The sequence below is a fragment of the Staurois parvus genome, unplaced genomic scaffold, assembly GCF_062004578.1.
Source record: "Staurois parvus isolate SC_StPar_1 unplaced genomic scaffold, SC_StPar_1.0 ptg002192l, whole genome shotgun sequence".
Taxonomy (NCBI): domain Eukaryota; kingdom Metazoa; phylum Chordata; class Amphibia; order Anura; family Ranidae; genus Staurois; species Staurois parvus.
In genome coordinates, this window is record NW_028319988.1 from 102,278 (window position 1) to 115,893 (window position 13,616).

The following is a 13,616-nucleotide window of genomic DNA, read 5'->3' on the forward strand; positions in this document are numbered from 1 at the left end:
GGGCCAATGGGGTGAGGACAGCCCCCTGTATCAGTCTATGGTAATAGAGGGAACGGGCCAATGGGGTGAGGACAGCCCCCTGTAATCAGTCTACGGTAATAGAGGGGAAGGGGGAGGGGCCAATGGGGTGAGGACAGCCCCCTGTAATCAGTCTACGGTAATAGAGGGGAAGGGGGAGGGGCCAATGGGGTGAGGACAGCCCCCTGTAATCAGTCTATGGTAATAGAGGGGAAGGGGGAGGGGCCACTGGGGTGAGGACAGCCCCCCTGTAATCAGTCTATGGTAATAGAGGGGGAGGGGCCACTGGGGTGAGGACAGCCCCCCTGTAATCAGTCTATGGTAATAGAGGGAAGGGGCCAATGGGGTGAGGACAGCCCCCTGTAATCAGTCTACGGTAATAGAGGGAAGGGGGAGGGGCCACTGGGGTGAGGACAGCCCCCCTGTAATCAGTCTACGGTAATAGAGGGAAGGGGAGGGGCCACTGGGGTGAGGACAGCCCCCTGTAATCAGTCTATGGTAATTGAGGGAAGGGGCCAATGGGGTGAGGACGGCCCCTCTGTACCCCACAAGTCAGGAGTGGCAGGGGGAGGGAGGAAAGTGTTGGGGTGCAGGGTAGCCATGGTGGTCGCTCACCTGGAAGTGGGGGCTGGACACACACTGCGCAATCTGCCCGGAAGAGCGGCTCCATGACTTTGCTGAACTCTGCCGGCTCAATGACGTCCAGGATCTCCTCCAACTCGTTCAGGAACATCACCTCCTTGGGGCTGTGTGTGCGAGGCCAGAACCGCAGGAGGCCACTGATCACCTACACATGGGGAGGAGGCCACGTATGAGGAGGGGGGAGTGAGGACACGTGGGGGGGGACAACATATACAGTCTAGGGAACCAATAGCAGAGGAGCCCTCATTCTCTTACTGGGTCGGTGAGCGTGCTGTCCTTCTCCAGAAACTGAACCACACAGTACGCCAGCTGAGGAGAGAGCAGAGATCACCCATCAATATGTATACAGCCTGCGTGACAGTGCAAGAGGGCGACCGGCCCCCCGCCGACCCACCCGCCCGACCGGCCCCCCGCCGACCCACCCGCCCGACCGGCCCCCCGCCGATTCACGGGCCCACCCAACCGCCCCGACCCAAGGGCCCACCCAACCACCCCGACCCACCCAACCCAACCGCCCAGACCCACGGGCCCACCCAACCGCGAGACCAATGGGCCCACCCAACCCAACCGCCCCGACCCACGGGCCCACCCAACCGCGAGGACCAATGGGCCCACCCAACCCAACCGCCCCCGACCCACGGGCCCACCCAACCACCCCGACCCAACCACCCCGACCCACCCAACCCAACCGCCCCGACCCACGGGCCCACCCAACCGCGAGGACCAATGGGCCCACCCAACCGCCCCGACCCACGGGCCCACCCAACCCAACCGCCCCGACCCACGGGCCCACCCAACCGCCCCGACCCAAGGGCCCACCCAACCACCCCGACCCACCCAACCCAACCGCCCCGACCCACGGGCCCACCCAACCGCGAGGACCAATGGGCCCACCCAACCCAACCGCCCCGACCCACGGGCCCACCCAACCGCGAGGACCAATGGGCCCACCCAACCCAACCGCCCCAACCCACGGGCCCCACCCACCGCCCTGACCCACGGGCCCACCCAACCCAACCGCCCCGACCCACGGGCCCACCCAACCGCCCTGACCCACGGGCCCACCCAACCCAACCGCCCCAACCCACGGGCCCACCCAACCGCCCCAAACCAACTGCCCCCGCACATACACAGTGGTACTCAGCCCCGCCCCGATTGCAGACCTCTTGTGGTAGGTACCTGCGGGTGGTACACGCTCAGTGATTTGGCTTTGTGCAGGGGGAGCAGGACGCGGATCAGGAACATCTTGTGCTCCTCCTTCAGTGGGAGGGCAAAACCATTAATGATGCTGAAAAATAAAGAGAAAAGGAGTGAGGGGGATGGTAATGATAGGGGCACGGTATTGGGGGGGCGGACCTAGAGTTCTCCATCACGCTTTGAGGGACACAGATGGACAGTAAGAACCCTAGAGCTATACTGCCACCTACAGAAGAGGAGGACACTAGGCACACAGAAAACTGAAAGCCACTCCCCTGAGGCTATAGCCCCTCCCACCCACTAGATTTGGAAGATATTTCTTTTCTGAAGTTTCTGGGAGATTCTTGTATTTCTGCAATCCTCCAGGTAGCCAGCATGCGGGTCTCCCATCTCATGACACACAAAGTGCTCGGTGTCACAGGGACAACCTATCAGTGTCCTGCTCCGCACAGCACCACAGACTACCTGCCCCCCCCCCCCCTCCCGAAGAGAAGGCGGCTTCCTCAAATGTCTTCTGGATCCGGATTCTGAACGGAGAGACTCATTGTACTCCGAGGGGGACATCTCATGGATCCCACGAGGAGGAAAGCTGGACTGTTGGAATCCCTTTAGAAGGTAAAACTCCAGAAGTGAGATTTCTGTTGCAGGGGATGCCTAAAACTCGATTGTCTGAGTGCAGAATTCATGACACCAGTAGGAAGTGACACCCTGGAGAAGACAACTGTACGCTCTCAACTTTGGTGGAATGAATTCGATCAGTTAGTCTTCCCGTCACCATGGAGACATTGTACACATCCATCCACATAAGGACACGTAGGTCACGTCCTCCTCTCTGGGTCAGCAGTGATTTGCAGGCTTTACCATGGCTGACGACCACCATTTGTTTGTGGCCCTTTATTTCGGCTTCGTCTTGGCCCCAGAAGTATCTACAAAGGTCCCCAAACCAGCCCAGGGTCTTCTTCATTTCAGAGGTATTCCAGTATGTGGAAAGCTGGAGGATCTGCTGCAAGAGCTGACCTCCGGACCTCCTGCAAGAGCCGACCTCCCGGACCTCCTGCAAGAGCCGACCTCCCGGACCTCCTGCAAGAGCCGACCTCCCGGACCTCCCTGCAAGAGCCGACCTCCCGGACCTCCTGCAAGAGCCGACCTCCCGGACCTCCTGCAAGAGCCGACCTCCCGGACCTCCTGCAAGAGCCGACCTCTCGGACCTCCTGCAAGAGCCGACCTCCCGGACCTCCTGCAAGAGCCGACCTCCCGGACCTCCTGCAAGAGCCGACCTCCCGGACCTCCTGCAAGAGCCGACCTCCCGGACCTCCTGCAAGAGCCGACCTCCCGGACCTCCTGCAAGAGCCGACCTCCCGGACCTCCTGCAAGAGCCGACCTCCCGGACCTCCTGCAAGAGCCGACCTCCCGAACTTCCTGCAAGAGCCGACCTCCCGGACCTCCTGCAAGAGCCGACCTCCCGGACTCCTGCAAGAGCCGACCTCCCGGACCTCCTGCAAGAGCCGACCTCCCGGACCTCCTGCAAGAGCCGACCTCTCGGACCTCCTGCAAGAGCCGACCTCCCGGACCTCCTGCAAGAGCCGACCTCCCGGACCTCCTGCAAGAGCCGACCTCCCGGACCTCCTGCAAGAGCCGACCTCCCGGACCTCCTGCAAGAGCCGACCTCCCGGACCTCCTGCAAGAGCCGACCTCCCGGACCTCCTGCAAGAGCCGACCTCCCGGACCTCCTGCAAGAGCCGACCTCCCGGACCTCCTGCAAGAGCCGACCTCCCGGACCTCCTGCAAGAGCCGACCTCCCGGACCTCCTGCAAGAGCCGACCTCCCGGACCTCCTGCAAGAGCCGACCTCCCGGACCTCCTGCAAGAGCCGACCTCCCGGACCTCCTGCAAGAGCCGACCTCCCGGACCTCCTGCAAGAGCCGACCTCCCGGACCTCCTGCAAGAGCTGACCTCCCGGACCTCCTTGACCGCTCTGACCACCCCAACCACCCGGAGCTCCCCGACCACCCACAGACGTCCCCGACTGCTCGGACCGCCCGACCGCTCAGAGCTCCCAGATCTCTCCAACCTCCCAGATCTCTCCGACTGCCCCAACCGCTTAGAGCTCCCAGACCGTTACGACCTCCCAGACCGTTACAACCTCCCAGATCTCTCCGACCTCCAGATCTCTCCGACCTCCCAGATCTCTCCGACCTCCCAGATCTCTCCGACCTCCCAGATCTCTCCGACCTCCCAGATCTCTCCGACCTCCCAGATCTCTCCGACCTCCCAGATCTCTCCGACCTCCCAGATCTCTCCGACCTCCCAGATCTCTCCGACTGCCCCAACCGCTCAGAGCTCCCAGACCGTTACGACCTCCCAGACCGTTACGACCTCCCAGACCGTTACGACCTCCCAGACCGTTACGACCTCCCAGACCGTTACGGACCTCCCAGATCTCTCCGACCTCCCAGATCTCTCCGACCCTCCCAGATCTCTCCGACCTCCCAGATCTCTCCGACCTCCCAGATCTCTCCGACCTCCCAGATCTCTCCGACCTCCCAGATCTCTCCGACCTCCCCGATCTCTCCGACCTCCCCGATCTCTCCGACCTCCCAGATCTCTCCGACCTCCCCGATCTCTCCGACCTCCCCGATCTCTCCGACCTCCCCGATCTCTCCGACCTCCTCGATCTCTCCGACCTCCCCGATCTCTCCAACCACCCAGACCACCCCCAACCACTCCAACCTACCCAACCTCTCCAACCACTCTGACCTCCCTGACCTCTCCAACCTCCCCTCCTACTATGACCTCTCTGACCATTCTGAACTCTCCGACCTCTCCATGTGTCACTCACGCTGTGGACCTTGAAGGACTACAGCTGAATCCTGAATCTCTAGGAGGTCCTCTCTGAGTCCTTCACAATGTTTAGAATACTTGGGCTAGGCGAAGGTTTTCCAGTCAGGGTTGCAGGTTGATTGTAAATTCAGGTTCGGGTCCTTCAGTGGTCCCTGTGGTGCTGCATGCAATTGCTGGAATTGATGGTATTCACCTTCGCTCCCATTTGCTCGATCCAACTACAGACATTTCAAGACAACATTCTTATAGCAGAAAACAAAATCCAGCCTCCCTCTGGACGGAATGATGTTCCCAGTGGTGGGGTGCTCCTGCCTCAGTGACCCCCATTCTCATTTCTTGTCCTGGTGTCACAGAAACAGGAAGTGAGGGGAAATCACCTCAGTGGAGTCACGGAGCTTGAAACAAACCTGACTAAGGTTCCAGAGATGATGATCTAGTGAAGGGGAAGGTCACAGTGGGGAGGGGCTTAAAGGATTGATAGCAGATTGCAGTAGGTGGAGCAAGGCCAGTCACATGATTCCAATGTCAGGAGTACTTACCTGCCAAGTATTTCCAGCAGTTCAGCAATTCCATTGTGATGTTCCGTCTCGTATATAAACCTGGAGATAAAACACAAAAAGGCAGATAAAAGCCTCTTCCCATTCCACGACGATCGGCCTCCCCGCCACCAACTACTGGCCAATCGTTACCATGGAGCCCACGTGGCCCTCCAACCAGACCTGCCAAAGGGGCCCTTCTTAGGGCGATGGTCATACCTACCATGTACCAACAATGCCCCTCCCCCACTGATGGCATAACACCTACCTCCCCCTCCCCCAGTGACCTACCTTCCGCTGATTACCCAATGGCATGCATGACCCACCTGTAGAAGATGTTGTTGATGTGACGTCTGATGTACGCTCGGAGCCCCAGAAACTTGCCATAGATCCGGTGCAGAATCGTCTTCAGGAAATCCCGTTCCCGAGGATCTTCACTGTCAAACAGATCCAGGAACTGCGGGAGGAGAAGGCGGGAGGAGAACACGCTTCATAAAAACAACGCGGCGACCCCGGCCCGCCACACAGACGCCGCCACCCCCGCCACGCAGACGCCGCCACCCCCGCCACGCAGACGCCGCCACCCCCGCCACCAAGACACAGCGACCCCTTCCCCGCCACACAGACACAGCGACCCCTTCCCCGCCACGCAGACACAGCGACCCCGGCCCCGCCACGCAGACGGCGCCACCCCCGCCACGCAGACGCCGCCACCCCCGCCACGCAGACGCCGCCACCCCCGCCACGCAGACGCCGCCACCCCCGCCACGCAGACGCCGCGACCCCTTCCCCGCCACGCAGACGCGGCCCACCCCCGCCACGCAGACGCCGCGACCCCCGCCACGCAGACGGCCGCGACCCCTTCCCCGCCACGCAGACGCAGCGACCCCGGCCACCCCCGCCACGCAGACGCCGCGACCCTTCCCCGCCACGCAGACGCGGCCACCCCCGCCACGCAGACGCCGCGACCCCCGCCACGCAGACGCCGCGACCCCCTTCCCCGCCACGCAGACACAGCGACCCGGCCACCCCCGCCACACAGACGCGGCAGCACCCGCCACACAGACACAGCGACCCCTTCCCCGCCACACAGCGACCCCTTCCCCGCCACACAGACGCGGCCACCCCCGCCACGCAGACGACGCGGCAACCCCCGCCACGCAGACGACGCGACCCCGGCCACGCAGACGACGCGGCAACCCCCGCCCCGCAGGCGCGGCAACCCCCGCCCCGCAGGCGCGGCAACCCCCGCCACGCAGGCGCGGCAACCCCCGCCACGCAGGCGCGGCAACCCCCGCCACGCAGGCGCCGCAACCCCCGCCACGCAGACGCCGCAACCCCCGCCACGCAGACGCCGCAACCCCCGCCACGCAGACGCGGCAACACCCGCCACGCAGACCGCGGCCACCCCGCCACCAAGACGCCGCGACCCCCGCCACCAAGACGCCGCGACCCCCCCTTCACAGACGGAGCAACCCCCGCCACACAGACACAGCGACCCCTGCGCCGCCACCAAGACACGGTGACCCCGCCACAGCGACCCCTGCCCCGCCACTAAAACACGGCGACCATGCCACCAAGACACCCCTGCCCCGCCACCAAGACACGGTGACCCCGCCACGCAGACACGGCGACCCCGCCACGCAGACACCGCGACCCCTGCCCCGCCAACAAGACACGGAGACCCCGCCACGCAGACACCGCGACCCCTGCCCCGCCAACAAGACACGGAGACCCCGCCACGCAGACACCGCGACCCCCGCTACGCAGACACAGCGACCCCTGCCCCGCCACACAGACACGGTAAACCCCACATCAAAGACACGGTGACCCCCTCCCCGCCACACAGACACGGCGACCCCTGCCCCACCACACAGACACGCAACTCCTGCATCAAAGACACGGTGACCCCCACCCTGCCACACAGACACAGCGACCACCGCATCACAGACACGGCGACCCCTCCACGCAGACACAGCGACCCCTGCTCCTCCACGCAGACACGGTATCCCCTGCATCAAAGACATGGTGACCCCCCTGCCCTGCCACACAGAAACGCGACCCCCGCCACATTGACACAACGACCGCCGCCCCACCACTTAGCCATGGGGACACCCGCTTTACAGTACACACACACACACGTGGTGACACCCGCTCTGCAGTACACACACACACGTGGTGACACCTGCTCTGCAGCACACACACACACACACACGTGGTGACACCTGCTCTGCAGCACACACACACGTGGTGTCACCCGCTCTGCAGTACACACACACACACACACGTGGTGACACCCGCTCTGCAGCACACACACACACACACACACACACACACGTGGTGTCACCCGCTCTGCAGTACACACACACACACACACGTGGTGACACCTGCTCTGCAGCACACACACACGTGGTGTCACCCGCTCTGCAGTACACACACACACACACGTGGTGTCACCCGCTCTGCAGTACACACACACACACACACACACACACGTGGTGACACCTGCTCTGCAGCACACACACACGTGGTGACACCCGCTCTGCAGTACACACACACGTGGTGTCACCCGCTCTGCACACACACACACGTGGTGTCACCCGCTCTGCACACACACACACGTGGTGTCACCCGCTCTGCACACACACACACACCTTACCGACAGGACGAATTTCTGGTCGATGTATTTCTTGGCTACGTTGGGTTGGAAGTCCGGGGACTCCAGGAATCTGAGGAAGAACTCATAAACCAGCTGGAGGGAGAAGAACAGAAATAAGAGTCCAATATGGAGGACGACGTCCCCGCCCCAACCAATCCTATTCCTGGAAGACAGCTCCACCCACCTACATCTTATGCAGCCCCTCCCCCATAATGACATCACACAACCCTGACACTGAGCTCCGCCTTCATCTCATGTACCTGTAGATGTGGCCAGGCGGCCTCCAATGTCGGCTCGTCCTCCTCGGGATCGAACTCGGCTCCGCTGGGATTAGAAGAGGGAGGCAGAGGCCTGAAGAGGTTCACCGAGAACTGACACAGATCACATGATTAATGGCGGGAGGGGACACCGGGCCGGGAGAAGGCGGGGCAGGGGGAGGGGCTTACCATGTGCACCGCCTCCGGATAAATGGCGTCTGTCAGCACGTCCCGGCTGTGTGTGATGTACTCCACCATCTCCGTCAGAGCCGCCCGCTTCACCTCCTTGTACTTCAGGTCACTCAGAGGATCCGACACGAAATCAAAGAGGACGCAGCACTGCCGGATCTTCTCCACGAACAGGACCTCCAGCTCCTCTCCGGGGGGACATTCTGCGGGAGACACGCTTTATTACCACCCCCCATCCCAGGGACCCCAATATCAACCCCACCTGGAACATCTCAGACAAATCGCTAACATTCCCGAAACGGAGAATCCCGCAACGTTCCACCGACCTGGGGAGAGGGAGGGGCTTCTGTGTCATACCTGTGGAAGCCGGGAATCACTGTACTAGGCATTGCTACTACAGAGATACTACGCCCCTACTACAGAGATACCACGCCCCTACTACAGAGATACCACGCCCCTACTACAGAGATACTACAGTGATACCACACCCCTACCACAGAGATACCGCACCCCTACTACAGAGATACCACGCCCCTACTACAGCGATACCACGCCCCTACTACAGCGATACCACGCCCCTACTACAGCGATACCACAGAGATACCGTGCCCCTACTACAGAGATACCACGCCCCTACTACAGAGATACCACGCCCCTACTACAGAGATACCACGCCCCTACTACAGAGATACTACAGAGATACTACAGAGATACCGTGCCCCTACTACAGAGATACTACAGTGATACCACACCCCTACCACAGAGATACCGCACCCCTACTACAGAGATACCACGCCCCTACTACAGCGATACCACGCCCCTACTACAGCGATACCACGCCCCTACTACAGCGATACCACGCCCCTACTACAGCGATACCACGCCCCTACTACAGCGATACCACGCCCCTACTACAGCGATACTACAGAGATACCGTGCCCCTACTACAGAGATACCACGCCCCTACTACAGAGATACCACGCCCCTACTACAGAGATACTACAGAGATACTACAGAGATACCGTGCCCCTACTACAGAGATACTACGCCCCTACTACAGAGATACTACAGTGATACTACACCCCTACTACAGAGATACTACAGAGATACTACGCCCCTACTACAGAGATACTACAGTGATACTACACCCCTACTACAGAGATACTACGCCCCTACTACAGAGATACTACAGTGATACTACACCCCTACTACAGAGATACTACGCCCCTACTACAGAGATACTACGCCCCTACTACAGAGATACTACGCCCCTACTACAGAGATACAACAGAGATACCGCGCCCCTACCACAGAGATACCGCGCCCCTACCACAGAGATACCGCGCCCCTACCACAGAGATACCGCGCCCCTACCACAGAGATACCGCGCCCCTACCACAGAGATACTACACCCCTACTACAGAGATACTACACCCCTACTACACTGCTACTACAGTAATACTACACCCTTACTACACCCCTACTACTACCTCGCTACTGCACCCCTACTACAGAGATACTACACCGCTACTACACCCCTAGTACACTCCTACTACACCGCTACTAAAGTGATGCTACACCCCTGCTACTGCAATACTATACCCCTACTACACCACTACCGCAGTGTGGGAAGCCAGCGCCAACTAGGGAGGGACACTACACCCCCTACTACAGCGATACCACACCCCCTACTACAGCGATACCACAGCGCTACCGCGGTGTGGGAAGCCAGTACTAACTGGGGGGGGGCCTGTCGTGGGAAGGCAGACACGACATGGGGGCGGAGTTTCCTTGGTGCCGGACATGATGCATTATGGGTACTGCAGAGCTCCATACCCCACCATAGGAGGACTCTCCACCTCCTCCTCCCTGGAGTTCCATGTCGGCTCTCCTACATAGAAGGTGATAACATGACATACAACAGACGGACCCCAACACGCGGCAGACCCCCAACACGCGGCAGAACCCCAACACGCGGCAGAACCCCAACACGCGGCAGAACCCCAACACGCGGCAGAACCCCAACACGCGGCCCAACACGCGGCAGACCCCCAACACGCGCCCAACACGCGGCAGACCCCCAACACGCGGCAGAACCCCAACACGCGGCAGACCCCCAACACGCGGCAGAACCCCAACACGCGGCAGAACCCCAACACGCGGCAGACCCCCAACACGCGGCAGACCCCCAACACGCGGCAGACCCCCAACACGCGGCAGAACCCCAACACGCGGCAGAACCCCAACACGCGGCAGACCCCCAACACGCGGCAGACCCTGCAGAGGCACAATGGCAGAGCCGGACTCACCTTTCAGGGCCGGCAGTTTATGGAGCTCTCTATTCTTGCTCAGGCTGAATCGGGAAGAGCTCTGTCTGCGCTCCCTCTTCACCACCTGACCACCTCCGCCATACTGGATCTTGTTCAGCTGTGTCGGGGGAGGGGCGCTGGGGCTGGGCCGCTTGTTCATTCCTGGCTGTACCTGGGGACATACAGATCCAACATTACACCGAATCACAGTTATGGGGGGGTAACAAAACTGACCCCCCCCCCACCTCCAGGGAGGATGGGAAGGGTTAGGGGGCTAGGATCCAGCAAGTGTCCCCAGAGGAGGCTTCTTCTTACTTCCTGTTGTACCGGAACAGGACGGGGGGGGGGGGGGGGGGACAGGCATGTCATATTGTCTCCAGCACTGAAGTGGCTGAAGAGGACCAAAAAAAGAACAGAAGAGGGAAGGAGCCATCATCTGGGAGAAAGGTCCCTCAATGCCTGGAGATCCTGCAGGGAACAGAGAGAGGTATCTGCCTGTCTGATGACAAAGAATTATGGAGGAACTTGACAACATACCATGCTGAAACATCAGAAAGGGAGATCCGCCTGGAGGTGGTGAGCCATTCTGGAAGAGGTTATCCACTAGGAGCCATGAACTCTAATTTCTTCATCCAAGGTCACCTTACTGTCCCACAATAGTGATGCCAGGAAACCACTAGACCAACACAAGAGTCCACGCTCTTAGAAATATGCAAGGACCCCCCCAAAAGTAAAGTTATCTATCCTGGTAAGGGACAGACAAAGCGCATCCCAGCTGACCTAGTAGGTTAGAGGGTCCCTCAGGAGAGGGGCAACCCTGAGGTCCCAGGTCCTGCTAAGGGGCTTACATGGCCGAAGGCAAGAGAAATTCCCAGAGATAGCGTGAACAGCTGAAGAGGGTGCCAAAAGCAAAAGAATTACCATGAGAAGCTATGTGGTGCTCTACAAATCTCATGACTGAAGGGCAAGCTACCCATGTACCCAGAAGGGCTCCTCCAATGTAGAATTAGGTCACACCCATGGATTGCCCATGGACTTAGCCAGTAGAATACTCCAAGCCTAGCAAAAAATCCAAGATTTAGGCTCAATGTGAACAAATCACCAGGTCCAGATGGTTTACACCCATGTGTCCTTAGGGAACTTGGCTCAGTTATAGCCAAACAACTGTGACAACTATTTCAAGACACCTTATTGACTGGAAAGGTACCAGCTGATTGGTGTAGAGCAAATGTGGTGCCAGTTTACAGAAGAGGATAGAGATGTACGCCAGGAAACAAGAGACCATTCAGCCTAACATCAATAGTATGTAAGGCGATCGAGGGAATGGTATGGGACTCCATCTGTAAGAAGTATCCTAAGTGACAACCAGCATGGACTTGAGACCGTCCTTGGAAGCCCAACTCTGATCGTTCTAGGAGGGTGTGAGAAATTGGATGGTGGAAGGTCAGTGGGCAAAGATCAAGATTTTCAGCTATAAAATGCAAATCTGTTGAAGTTGATGAAATTTTATGCGCATGGATAGGATAAAATTTAGCAAATACGTAATTTTTCTTCTTCACTGATGGGCAATAATATGCTGCACTGATGAGGAGGCACTGATGGTCAGGGTGTGTGCGGTCCCAGGATAGCCGGTTATCGGCTCTCCTTCCTCGCACAGTGACAGAGCTGAGGACAGGAAATGCCGATAACTGCCATTTGTTTACATAGGATTGGCCGTCATAGGCCCCTTACCTCGATTTGTGATCAGCTCCAAAAGGACATAGCGACCACAGAGCGATCGGCGCACAGGGGAGGGGGGTTCCGGGAGGACATCAATAGACAGAGGGCGGGCGGGAGCAAGAGGAGCTTTGCTATGGGGGGGGGGGGGGGGGGTCGAGGACTGAACTGCAAATTAACTTCACAAAGAGGGCCAGACCTGCTGTCAATGGCTGAAGATACAAGGAAGGGTTGTAGCCCGCGGCAACTACAGCTAGTAGTTCTCCCACCAAAACCCTAAAGGACCCCCTGAGCAGCAGCAGGTTAGCGGAGGTATCAGAGGGAGAGGTGATGCCCAGGAATAGGACCCTCCTGGGCCCTGGCGCCTCCTGGGCATGGGCGCCTCCTGGGCATGGGCGCCTCCTGGGCATGGGCGCCTCCTGGGCATGGGCGCCTCCTGGGCATGGGCGCCTCCTGGGCCCGGGCGCCTCCTGGGTCAGCTACAAACATTGTGCCTGTGAGGGGCTTCAGCCTCTCGGTGCCGGACTTTCCTGAGGGCAGACAGAGCCGATTTCAGGCGATTGTCCTGGAGAAGGACTTGGAAACACATTTTTGCTGGGAATCGCGGTGACGAGACCACCTACAGTGTCCCCTGGCAGTATATCAGAGCGTTCACACACCGCCACCAAAGTCTGCACAACCCACCTCTTCGGAACTTCCTCCGCCTTCCTTGCCGCTCTTCACCGAACTTCTCCCCACCGCCGGCTTCACTGGATCCTAGAAAACACAATAAAACAGTCGGTAGGAACTTCCTTAGACTAGATTTCACATACAATGTTCTAGATTAGAGGTCTCCAAACTGTGGCCCTTACCAGCCTTTAACTGGCCCTTGGGGCACTATTCCTCCCACTGACACCAATGATGGGGCGCTATTCCTCCCACTGACACCAACGATGGGGCGCTATTCCTCCCACTGACACCAACGATGGGGCGCTATTCCTCCCACTGACACCAACGATGGGGCGCTATTCCTCCCACTGACACCAACGATGGGGCGCTATTCCCCCCACTGACACCAACGATGGGGCGCTATTCCCCCCACTGACACCAACGATGGGGCGCTATTCCCCCCACTGACACCAACGATGGGGCGCTATTCCCCCCACTGACACCAACGATGGGGCGCTATTCCCCCCACTGACACCAACGATGGGGCGCTATTCCCCCCACTGACACCAACGATGGGGCGCTATTCCCCCCACTGACACCAACGA

General features: G+C 59.6%; 1 protein-coding gene across 1 annotated transcript in view; it reads right to left on the reverse strand.

Moving 5' to 3' along the window:
- Positions 1-13,198, reverse strand: part of PPP2R5D (protein phosphatase 2 regulatory subunit B'delta) — a 54,138-nt gene extending 40,940 nt beyond the window's left edge. Inside the window, 11 exon segments of the mRNA XM_089665436.1 lie at positions 634-669; positions 671-805; positions 916-969; positions 1,840-1,948; positions 5,237-5,296; positions 5,560-5,690; positions 7,893-7,985; positions 8,153-8,263; positions 8,339-8,541; positions 10,648-10,819; positions 13,048-13,198. Coding sequence (XP_089521562.1) covers positions 634-669; positions 671-805; positions 916-969; positions 1,840-1,948; positions 5,237-5,296; positions 5,560-5,690; positions 7,893-7,985; positions 8,153-8,263; positions 8,339-8,541; positions 10,648-10,807 — 1,092 coding nt within the window. The 5' untranslated portion in view covers positions 10,808-10,819; positions 13,048-13,198.
- Positions 13,199-13,616: the final 418 nt, after the last annotated feature.